Here is an 11,167-nt window from a genome sequence, read left to right as displayed (position 1 = left end):
CAGCAACCCAAGGTTTTCTTTTTCTTCTTGACAATGAAATTTAGATGCATAAATTCTTCCATCTTTATAGCAAATATAGACTATATAAGAAGAAAAATGAATGTCTGAGTACACAATGAATTGTTAGAACTAAGTCATAAATTTAGAAGACACAGCAAATAAATAATTTTAAAGCATATGTTTCTCAAATTATATCTAGAAAAAGAAAGAAAGAAAATATTAGCCAAGGCTTGGCATGAACCACATAGCTCGAGAACAATGCAACAATGGGCATACATCCAAGTTATACCCCAACCACTCTATCTGGCCATCATCCAAATGATAGATCCCAACGCAGTTACTCCCCCAAAACCCCTCCTCGTCCAAGAAATAGTCATCAACGAAGTAGATGCAATCCCCTTTACGCCCAGAAAAATCCCTCGCAGGCAAGATGAAGTTATCGTTCCTACCAACGAACAGCATCCCATCTCCCAAACTCTTCACCTCTGCCCCCTTCTTTGCTCCCAGATCCAACCTAAACGCATTGAATCGCTCGGTTATGTTGCCCTCGCAAGGCTCGTAACCACCGAGGTAGTCATGGGCTATGAGCAAGAACTGCTCCCCTGTGGAAGAACCGACCAAGTGGTTCTTGTCCCCGTCGTGGATTTCCAACGATGGTATTAGTTTGGCTTCTCTTTTGGTTCCAAGATCGCAGATTGCAAACCTACCTTCCAGCCCAAATGCGTAGAAGTTGCCATTGAAGTAGGTGACGTCGCCGATGGTGCCGAGGGAGGGGGGAAGGTCGAGGAGGGACCAGGACCCATCCCCTATTCGACAAAATGCCAAATTGGGTGGAAACCCATGGAGAATGGCGAGAACTACTGTGTTCGGATCGGTTGCTGGGTCGGAAGACAAGATTGCTTTTCTTATGGTGTTGTATCTGACGTGCTCCGAGCTCGCCACGGAGATGCGGCCGTCTTTGTAAACGATGTACTCCATGCCGCGCTTCGCGGACTCGAAGGCTCTGATGTGGGGGAGCGTGGTGATGGGCGGTAGTGGGATTTGGGTTTTGGTGATCGGGTTGAGGAGGGAGGCAGTCGGCGATCGGTCGAGCATGAGGAGCCAGCCGTGGGAGGAGCCGCAGAACCATTTGCCATCGGCGGCGGGGAGGTGGACAGAGTGGACGGCGCGGGTTGACAGAGAAAAAAAGGAGACGGTTGCGGTATTGGGGTTATGCGGCAGGAGTAGCCAGGGAAGCTGAGAGGGAAACCGGCGGGGAGAGGCCAAGATAGAGGCAGAGCGCCACGAGGAACAGACGGAGCGGAACCGGAGGTGGTCGGTGACGGTGGCGAGACGGAGGGCGATAAGTTCGAGGATTTCGGCCGGGAGTTGAGACCATGGAGGTAGGCTATTCCTTTTGCTATCTATGAATCCCATTTGCAAACTTAAACTTCTAAGGCTACGAGAGGAAGAAATGGAGTTGAAGTTTTATAGTGAAAGTGGCTTAGAGATTTGGCGGCAGGTAGTGCAAGGGAAAATTTGAGGTTCCATTTTGGAAGTTTGAACGTTGACTTAGTTTATATAGAATAATAGAGAAAGGAAAGAGGGGTTTGCATCTTGGATTGGTACGTAAATGGGTTAATATAAATCTGCCTAGATTTCTGGAGTACTCCTTGGAAAGATCGTTCCAGTGCTTCGCTGTACGTGCGAAGAAAGACTGTCTCGGTCTGGTGAGATTGTTGCATGTGGTGCGGCGTACAAGTAGGAGACCTTAGAAAATTGATACCGGATCTGATTCGAGTTACCAGAAGTTTACTCCTCGTAAGATTAGAATACAGGAGAGATAGCCCAAGAGAGAATATTTTAAGACTACACCCCCGAGCTATATTTCGTTTACACGGGAAAAGTAAAGTGAAATCACGATGTTGGCCGATAATGCTGGCCGGCTGGTGTCAGGTCGTCCTAAGCCGGCGGCGGGGAGGTAATGTGGGCGATTGGCGATGGTGAAGGAGAGTCGGCGTCGGTGAAAGGGAGGAAGACGATTAAAATTTTAAAAATAAAGAAAATTAAATTATTCGTCTAATTTGTTTTAATAGTAGACTAACAAACAGAGTATAGTTCTCTCTTCCTTCTAGTATAAAAATATTAGAATAATTTTCTAGAATTTAGAATAAGTGCGATTAATCATTTTTATACTTTGAAGAACCATATCAGATTTATTTATTGTGTTCTCTATATCATCTCAATTTTTTCAAAAAAATTCTATTAATTACTTAGAATTTATATATTTTAAACCAGCATATTTCATCTCTTCTAATTTAGCCCCAGTTCTAGAGAATAACAGGAAACTGATGTAAGAGGTTTTAATTCACTACCTTGAGATCTTGATGGATAATGGTTGTTGATGTTAAAAGAGATAAAGATTAAAAGTGTAATTTAAAAATATAAAACATAAAAGATTGTTGGTTTAGTTTTAGGTTATATTCCAGTTAAAGCTCCACTTAGTTTAAGGCAATCTTATCCATAAGGGTACTCAAGCATGGTTTAGCAAACACTAACTACATCGGTTATATTTTTCGGATCCATCTTAACCCGTTAAAATTATCGATTCTCGGATTCCCCGACTCTTAATGGGCTATCACCCTGTACCCGTTTACCAAAATCGATTCCCCACCTCGTCTATCTCCCTACTCGCATCTTCGACACTGCCTGCCAGCTTCGCCTTCCCCGATGGCTCACCATCCATTACTCAAACCTTCCTCTCTTCGCAAATGGCTCTCCGTCCTCACCCTAGGTCTCATCCTCTTCTACACCGTTTCTTTCCTCCTCCTACCCTCCGGCAAAACCCGAACCCTAATCCCCGCATTATCTCCCCCTTGCGATCCCACAACCGGCCGCTGGTCCCGCGATCTCCGGAATCCTAACCGATCTCTCTACGACTCCACTTGCCCCTTCCAGCGCAACGCGTGGAACTGCCTCCGCAACGGGAGGGATCACATGGAGGAGATCAACTCCTGGGTTTGGGTCCCGGATCGGTGCGGAGGAGACCCGCTTCCCCGGATCGATCCGGGAGTGTTCTTGGAGGCGATGAGGGGGAGGAGGATTGGGTTTGTGGGGGACTCGTTGAATGAGAATTTCTTCGTGGCCTTGCTTTGTACGCTTCGATCGGTGGATGGGGGAGCGCGCAAGTGGAAGCGGAAGGGGGCGTGGAGGGGTGGATACTTCCCTAAGTTTGATGTCATCGTGGGTTATCACCGGGCGGTGTTGCTCGCTAAGTACACGTAAGGATCTTTTTCTATATTCTTCCTTTATTTCAAGGGGTATTTTGTGTTGAATTCCGCATTCTGACGTAGAATTTAATCTATCTATGCGGGGCGTCTAATACTATTTAGACAATAAAAACGATGCCAAAACACAGGTATTGCTATTCTGTGGCAGTAAGGATTAAAATGCATAGATCTATATTTGGAGCTCAGACTTTTGGAACGCTGAACTAGATAGGAATCTAAACTGATATATCTTTGAGATGCCAAATTTGCACAATTATATTCTCCTCGTCAACTAGATATCTGGGTTTTTTTTTCTTCTAAATAATTGAGTCCTACCCGCACCGTCGAAATTGAAAGATATGACTTGTCATGGTAAGATGATTTCTAGACTACTGTCTGGACTTCTGAATAACTATCTTCATATCTGTGAAGTTAGAAATCACAGCTCTGCATGACATCATCCATAATTTGGCACCAAATTACTGGTTTCTGTCAGGAAATTCATCATTCATTTCATATTCAGGGAAGAGAGTGAAAAGAAGAAGAATATTCCCTGTTGTAATTATCAAGGAATATGATGCTTCCTGATGCCTCAATGTTATCATATTTGAATCTTGAGCAAATGTTCAGGACGGAAAAGTGAAACAAAAGGCTATTTCTAAATTTCAAGTTTCAACCTAAATAACTAACAAGCTGTGCGCCAGCATATTCCTTATTATCCACCATGGTACACGCCATAATTATTACTTGTAGCTTAAGGTAGTAATCCTTTATGATGTCAATGATGAAACAGAAATATGTCATAAAGGATACGATTTGTGGCAATAAGGTTTGCTATCTAAAAACAAAACTAGAATTAGGAAATCAATTCAAAGCTTTCTTTCTTTCATATGAAAATAATAGTTGTTTCTCTTCATCTAGCAATGATCAATATGAATGCTCACATATATTCAGCTAATTATTTAAAGGTGGCAGCCTGTTGATCATTCCACACACCTCGCAGAAGATGGAATAAAGGGAATCTATAAAGTAGATGTTGATATTGCAGCGGATGACTGGGCCAATATTACCAAATTTTATGATGTCCTAGTTTTCAATACTGGACATTGGTAAGTTCCAATGTTTTAATTTAAATGATCTCATTTATCCACTGTGAAACATCTGCGCTATTGGTTTCTTCTTGATTGAGTGAAATTACTGAAATACAATGACTTATGGGGAAGCAGTAAAATTATTGGTATCATTATAAACTAGTTAGTTAAGATGAGCCACTAAGGATATAGTAGCTAGTTAGTTAGACAGGAAAACATAAGTCATGCTGGTGGCCATGATATTTGGGATACATTGAATTGATGGACATTTAAAATTTCCTACTTCACATTGAACTCACTCAAGTTCTATTTTGATGAATGAATGAATTTGTGTTATATATCTGATTGATTTGCTTGGGCTCAGGTGGGGACCAGATAAATTTCCAAAAGAGACCCCACTTGTTTTTTATAGTGAAGGAAGGCCAATAAAACCTCCACTCGGCATTTTTGATGGATTGAAAGTAGTCCTTAGAAGTATGGTCTCATATGTAGAAAGGGAAGTCCCAAAGAGCACCCTTAAGTTGTGGCGCACACAGTCCCCCAGGCATTTCTATGGCGGGGAGTGGGATCACAATGGCAGCTGCTTATTTGATGAACCCCTAAAACAAAATGAGGTATACTTTCACATTCTTGTTCATTGTTCATCACAAGATCTTATCCATCTAAAATAAATGTTGTTACATTTATTACCTCTTTCCTAATCTCTGAAGCCAAGTTTAAGCTGATGCCTGTACAGCTTGATTCTTGGTTTGATCCCAGAAATAGAGGAGTAAACAAAGAAGCAAGAGAAGTGAACTCTGTGATACAAGAAGCATTACTTGGGAAAGACATAGAATTGCTCAACCTGACTCACTTGAGTGAGTTCAGAGCCGATGCTCATCCCGCAATCTGGTTGGGAAAGAAGGACGCAGTGGCTAAATGGGGCCAGGACTGCATGCATTGGTGCCTCCCTGGCCTGCCTGATACATGGGTAGACATCTTGGCTGCCCGAATCATGCACTACTTGGAAGCCGGTTGACGCATGTTAAAGGTGGAATGCCGACAGTTTTGTTACGCAACAAAGCCTTAAGCCTTAGTTAGAAAACATCACTTGATTTCCGGAAGAGAATCTGAGCTCCATCCTTATTTCCGAGGGAAGCACTCACTTTCTTGCATCGTATGGTGCTGCGAGAGATGCCGTAGCATTGTCCTTGTAATTTTTCACGATTTATTTATTTATTTATTCAGACGGGTGTCCATATTTATGGTTAAAAGTGAGCGCAGAATCTTGCACCCTTGAGATGTCATGTTTGGAAACCATTTTTTTCCTGGTCTGCTTCTAAATTGACTTATTTGTTTAATCCTGGATTATTATCCAAAAGTGTTTGTTTTTCTCGTTTCAGAATTGCTGCAAACGAGTTTCTTTTTTATTTATTTATTCTCTATCTCCTGCACATATATTTTCCAAACGATTGGATTTTAACACATTAGATTTTTCTTGTTTGCATATCACACCTTGTATTATTTGTAAATGATGAAAATGAGGATCTTGAATTTTTGGCATCTACATCTATCCATTAGTGCTATAATTTGAGCACGGAATATACCTAGTCAAGTTTTGTTTAACTCTGTATGTTTTTATGTAACTTTTTTGAAATCAAAATATTGTTCTGTTTTATTCACTGTTGAACTTGGAAAATGATAGTTTGAGGTGTTGGACGTAGGCAATCGGCGATAGCGTTAGAACGAGAAGTATTTGGCGAGTGTGAGGATTCTTCAGGTCCAAGTAGGATAATTTGTTTGGGTTAATAATTGGTTTTTAGCCTTACAATCATAACAATAAAGTTAGAAAATAGGAAAATGCTGAAGAATAGGATAAAAACAGCTACCACTACTAATGCTGACGACCAGCATAGTTTTGAGCTTCTCCACTTTTGCCACTGAGTTCGTGCATGGCATGACATGCATTCATAGTGGCACGTATCACCTTTGTGCAGGTTTGGTTAGAAGAACATGAGGCTGACTTCTGGAGAGGCTTTGGGCTTGTGCGAAGAACGTTCAAAGAATTCCTTTTGTTAGCTGAAATAAGGGGTTTGTATTCTAGAATTCCTTTGTTAGCTTATCTCCAAGCCTGCAGAGAGCGATCTTAGGAGAACACGCGAGCGTCGACATGGCCACGAACTCGCCATCGCCAGAATAAGGCGTAGACGAGAGCGTGATTGAATTAAAGAAAACGCGACGTATTTTAGTTAATCCGATCGTGGTGGATAAACTATTGAGTGGGGAACCAGCGATTGGCCTTCTTAATCACGCGCTTCTGTGATGCCAGTGCGATCCGTTTCATTCCGGCCGGCGGGGGCCGAACTCGCGCTCTCGTGAACTGGGGGGATTCAAGAGCAAGACCGACGCCGCCGCGTCCACGAATGCCAACCAGCCATGTGAGGCGCCGCAGAGGACCTCATCGCGCACCTCCGGCAATGGAAAAGAGGAGATTTCATCGTCGGAAAAGCTAGAGAAAGAGATGGCACCGGCTTCCCGGTCGAATGGGAGCATCAGCAGCCGCGCGAATCTTACAGCGGGCGCGGCGGATCGAAATGCGACGTAATCGATGCAGCGGAGCTTCTTGGATATGAATTCGAGTAGCTCCGGTGCCAGGCCGGAAGGAGCCGTGGAGATGGATGCCATCGCCGGGGATGTAAAGGAGAACGGAGAGGTTTCTTGAAAGGGAAAGGGAAGATTAACTTGTGGCGAGGTTGCGTGGTTACACGCCCCTTTCCTTACTAGTTATCAGTGGACAAATATCGTAGTTTCGGATGGTTCTTTGCACATAACACCCTATATTTAAAATAAAATGTATTATTTAGTTTATACAGTTTTAACGTTTTCATATCACACCTTGAATTAATTTGTAAAAAAATGAGGATCTTGAATTCAAAATTTTCTTATTTGTAGGGTGTTATATGCATATTAACCCCTTTTTTTTTTAACTAACGAACGGCAGGTGATCGAGCTACAATTCGTCTGGACGGAGATCCATCTTCTTCTTCCGTTGAGAATTTAATTTGGTATTGCAACTGGCCTCAAACTAAATACGTCGAACTACATATCTTTTGATTCTTTTTATCATATCGACAGAGAAAATTAAAAGAGAGCAATTTATTCGAGGAAAGAAATATAATAATAGTACAGCAGATAAGAAGTAGGCCACAGTGCTTATTAATGAAATCGGACGAAGATTTATGCTGCGTAAATTAACGAGGCACAATATCGGGAAGCAGTTCTTAGTTCGATGGAGGTATGATGGCAGATTGAGCACCTCCTTTCGTCCTCAGAAGCTTCACCAAGTCTGGCGAAGCACTGAGAGAAGCCTCCAGAATTTGTGGAGTCAAAATGTTCATCAACGACGTCTTCCCTGTGAAGTAATTGTAGTGAGGCCTGAGACAAGATAGTAGTAACACATTAGTTTATGAGAACAGAGGAACGACTCGAAGCTTGTGTTATAAAAAGTAAGGCAAGGATAATTAAACTTACTTTGAGGTCTTGATGAGTGCCACCCACTCCATCCCTTCATCTCCTGCAATCACTGACATGACGAAGAAACTTGGCACCACAAACAAGCACCCTTCCTTCACCTCTTCACTGAGAGCATTCCCGCCGTCGGTGCCCGCAATCTGGACACGCCCACTCCCTTTGGTCACGTATACCACTTGAACAGCTGCGTCTGGTAAGAAGCCAGGTGAGCGCATGGCATTCGGTTCGAGCTTCGTGATATTGGGAGTGAAGGCGACTTCTTTTAGCATTGCTAGATGAGCACTTGTCAGCGTGGTTGTATGCCCTCCCTTCTTTACACTCACATCTTGCGGCGCATGCTCGATGTTTAATACCACTCCTCTTGCATCTGATGAGCTCGGTTTGATGTCATGCAGCCTTTGTGCAGGTTTGGTTAGAAGAACAGCGGGCTGACTTCTGAAGAGGCTTTGGGCATGCGCTTCCTCAATCCCCCAGGCTGTTGAGAGGAACTCTGTGGAGAGACCATTGAAGACGCCTATAGCTCCTGCAAGGAAGAAATAGCTGAAGTTTCCGGTGTGGACAGCCACCGAACTGTCACCCAGCATGACGATGGAGAACTTGGACTCCCCGTCGTTGTACCACCATGTGAGGTTTCCAAGTGGGAAAACTATAATGTCCCCTTTCTTCAGCTCAATCACCTTCTGTTTGCTTTCTCCCGCCAGTACTAGTCCAACTGTGGCTTTGCCTGGACGAAGAAAGAACTTGCGTTAATGGCAGCAATGGCAGATCCAGGGCTCCAAAGACAGAGAGAGAGAGAGGATCTTACCTTCGAGAACGAAGCCAAATTTTGGTGAATCTGCATAGTGGGGGAGCGCGAGGCCCTGCGGCTGCAAAACAAGCATCCCGGCGCCGACCTTCATATCGGTTAGAATGGGTTGATCCGCACTGGACCAAGCAACGTATGCTCCGGCATCAGATTCGAAGATCGCCTTGCCGGCTTTGGGTGAGAGATCTACCGCCATGGCTTCTTCTGTGGCTAAAAAAAGAATCAATTAAATAGATCGACAGAAGGAGAGCAGAAATGGATGTAACTAGCGGACGAGATTAGATTTGATGGTGATATTAACTATTCGGTAATTCTAGTTCTTGTGTGGTGGAATAAAAGAGAAAAAAAAAAAAAAAAGAACCCCTTTTGTACTAATAACCTGCCGACCATCATCAGGTATTTGTATTTTATTGCTAATGTTCTCTATAGCAGTCCATGGAGAGTCATTAAAATCGACCAAATATAATTGAAGCAATTAATTAATTAGCTATTTTTTTGAAATATAGATATATGTATATTTATATGTCGATAATGCCTACCTGAGCTAACTTTGCCACTCCCAAAGCTGAGATTATAGAAGAAAAGAGCTTCTCGCTGCGCTCTTCTTCGCCATGGAGAGCATCGCAATTTATAGAGGATAATGCGGACATCCAATTCTGCATGAGCAGATCTTCTGCAACCCGACCGCAGGAATTCGCTGCATCCAGATAGGCTCTGAATGGAAATTCCTGGTTTTAATTATTAATGGGAATTCGTCTCACCCTTCATTAATATTTCATAGGAACGTGTAGCTCGTGGATTTCTTCTCAATTTCATTAAGCTGTGGCCTGTGGCCTGTGGGACAACTTGCCACCGAGAAAAAGGATATAGAATAAATATAAAACAGAAGTGTGGATCTCGTCCTTATCTGCAAGCCCGTTGAGTTGCGCAAATTTTAAAAATAATAAAGAGATCCGATCTACCGCATAATAATAATAATAATAAAGAATGGAGCTAATTATAATGGGGCCCACTAAAAAATTTAGAGCGGTTGAAAAGATCTCAATGAGAACTTTAAAATGAGCTTATATTAAAGTAATTTTGAGTTAATTTTAATTTTAATTTTTTATAAAATATTTTTTAATATTTAAAATTGATGTGTATTAAAATTATTTGAATAGTGACTCAAAATTATTTTCTAATGTAAGTACTAAATATTAAAATACATTAATCCAATGTAATTTTGATATTTTTAGTAATGATGTGTAATGCTTATTTCAATATTTATTTTATGTAATATAATTTTAATGTGTTTAATTAAAAAAAATAAAATTTTAAAATTATTTATTAAAACTATTAAATATTAGTCTTATTTTAAAGATCTCTACGATAGTTTTCTAATCATATTTTTTTTATTAATAAAAAATAATAATAAGAGGGCCCATTAAGTAATTCAAAATAAATAATATATATATATAAATAAATATGGAACCCAATGCATTAGAGTGCACTGAGCTCTATAGGAGCTCTTTGGAGATGCTCTAAATGCTCTATTCCCACTACCAACCAACTGTAGTGAGTTGGTAGGTACTTTTTCCATGACCAAGGTGGTCGCGAGTTTAACTCTAACCCCAAATAATATTGTGGAGAAATTATTTGGTGATTTGGTGGCTTGACTCAACAACTCAACTCGATTGATAGCTTGGCAGTGCGGTTGATATAGAAAAGTAGCTCTGCAGCGCGACAGCTTGGAGCAGTTCTTAGTGGCGTTTGATTTAGAACAATTATTCAGTGATGCATATGATTTAAAGTCTAGACTAACAACTCATTATATTGGCTAAAAATTTGGTGGTACCTAGGTAATTCTGTATTTAACAAAAATTGACTTTTATCTATCATATATCTCCCACTTTATTAAAAGTTAAGTGTAGTTGCTTGTAGCTTATTTCCAATCATGTTGGATATATTTATTAGCCAGGCTGACGGCGACGGCAAAAAGTTAGATGTGTACTGATATATTTGATTGCTCGTAATCTTATTATTTCAATTGTACTAAAAGATACAAAATTTATAAGATTTAAATTTAGTGCTATATATATATATATTAAATTCAGAAATTAGAGCATTAGAATATAAAAAAAATATTACTATTCACTATTAGCTTTTAAGCACTAACGAAGCCAATAAGCCTCCCCCACCTCTAGTTATTTACTTCATAATGATAATAATATTAAATTTATATTAAATTTTTTTAACCATTAAGGATATAAATACTACATGAGTTGTCCTTTGGGGTTTTTGCCGGACAAGCTAGAAAATAAATTAGCTATTAGGAAATGCATCCTAACCAACCCACAATATTCAGCAATCTTTTATTTTTAAAATTTTTTAATTGCCTTGTGTTTCTTTTCTGTACCTCTTTTGTTTTAATTCTTTTAACTTTTTATTGTCATTTTTAGCGATTAATTTAGAACACACGCACATTAATTTAGGATTATAGGGATGTAAATAAACCGAGCCTAAGCAAGACAGCT

General features: G+C 40.8%; 3 protein-coding genes across 7 annotated transcripts; 1 reads left to right on the top strand and 2 right to left on the bottom strand.

Moving 5' to 3' along the window:
* Nucleotides 1–141: 141 nt before the first annotated feature.
* On the bottom strand, nucleotides 142–1,566 carry LOC140801453 (F-box protein SKIP23-like). Its single transcript, XM_073156579.1, has one exon. It carries the CDS (start codon nucleotides 1,414–1,416, stop codon nucleotides 220–222), a length of 1,197 nt encoding a protein of 398 aa, XP_073012680.1. The 5' UTR covers nucleotides 1,417–1,566; the 3' UTR covers nucleotides 142–219.
* LOC140801452 (protein trichome birefringence-like 12) lies at nucleotides 1,491–5,679 on the top strand. 3 transcript variants are annotated; one of them, XM_073156578.1, is made up of 4 exons: nucleotides 1,491–3,260; nucleotides 4,217–4,357; nucleotides 4,704–4,953; nucleotides 5,099–5,679. In XM_073156578.1, exons 1-4 carry the CDS (start codon nucleotides 2,710–2,712, stop codon nucleotides 5,102–5,104), a joined length of 948 nt encoding a protein of 315 aa, XP_073012679.1. In that variant the 5' UTR covers nucleotides 1,491–2,709; the 3' UTR covers nucleotides 5,105–5,679. The 3 variants fall into 3 exon arrangements, with proteins under 3 accessions (XP_073012679.1, XP_073012678.1, XP_073012676.1); XM_073156577.1 differs by having other exon boundaries at nucleotides 5,050–5,679; XM_073156575.1 differs by having other exon boundaries at nucleotides 2,231–3,260; nucleotides 5,076–5,679.
* Nucleotides 5,680–7,459: 1,780 nt separating this feature from the next.
* LOC140800762 (11S globulin seed storage protein 2-like) lies at nucleotides 7,460–9,505 on the bottom strand. 3 transcript variants are annotated; one of them, XM_073155595.1, is made up of 4 exons: nucleotides 9,194–9,505; nucleotides 8,655–8,864; nucleotides 7,850–8,573; nucleotides 7,460–7,753 (listed from the first exon to the last, which is right to left on the bottom strand). In XM_073155595.1, the coding sequence occupies exons 2-4, from the start codon at nucleotides 8,848–8,850 to the stop codon at nucleotides 7,600–7,602; spliced, it is 1,074 nt and encodes a 357-aa protein (XP_073011696.1). In that variant the 5' UTR covers nucleotides 8,851–8,864; nucleotides 9,194–9,505; the 3' UTR covers nucleotides 7,460–7,599. The 3 variants fall into 3 exon arrangements, with proteins under 3 accessions (XP_073011696.1, XP_073011697.1, XP_073011698.1); XM_073155596.1 differs by having other exon boundaries at nucleotides 8,655–8,858; nucleotides 9,194–9,323; XM_073155597.1 differs by having other exon boundaries at nucleotides 8,655–8,855; nucleotides 9,194–9,314.
* Between the last annotated feature and the right edge of the window lie 1,662 nt (nucleotides 9,506–11,167).

This window comes from Typha latifolia, chromosome 14 (genome assembly GCF_019914945.1).
Source record: "Typha latifolia isolate L0001 chromosome 14, TyphaL0001v2, whole genome shotgun sequence".
NCBI classification, from domain to species: domain Eukaryota; kingdom Viridiplantae; phylum Streptophyta; class Magnoliopsida; order Poales; family Typhaceae; genus Typha; species Typha latifolia.
Note: the sequence above shows the minus strand (reverse complement) of the source record. Positions and strands in the feature narration are given on the sequence as shown.

What these genes read in the sequence shown, in the direction of transcription:
- LOC140800762 (XM_073155595.1), bottom strand. Translation starts at nt 8,850, where the DNA reads ATGGCGGTAGATCTCTCACCCAAAGCCGGCAAGGCGATCTTCGAATCT. An exon ending in ATTTGGCTTCGTTCTCGAAG is followed by an intron (nt 8,574 to 8,654) that starts GTAAGATCCTCT and finishes TTCTTCGTCCAG; the next exon opens with GCAAAGCCACAGTTGGACTA. An exon ending in GCACTCATCAAGACCTCAAA is followed by an intron (nt 7,754 to 7,849) that starts GTAAGTTTAATT and finishes ATCTTGTCTCAG; the next exon opens with GCCTCACTACAATTACTTCA.
- LOC140801452 (XM_073156575.1), top strand. Translation starts at nt 2,710, where the DNA reads ATGGCTCACCATCCATTACTCAAACCTTCCTCTCTTCGCAAATGGCTC. An exon ending in GTTTTCAATACTGGACATTG is followed by an intron (nt 4,358 to 4,703) that starts GTAAGTTCCAAT and finishes GCTTGGGCTCAG; the next exon opens with GTGGGGACCAGATAAATTTC. An exon ending in AACCCCTAAAACAAAATGAG is followed by an intron (nt 4,954 to 5,075) that starts GTATACTTTCAC and finishes ATGCCTGTACAG; the next exon opens with CTTGATTCTTGGTTTGATCC.
- LOC140801453 (XM_073156579.1), bottom strand. Translation starts at nt 1,416, where the DNA reads ATGGGATTCATAGATAGCAAAAGGAATAGCCTACCTCCATGGTCTCAA.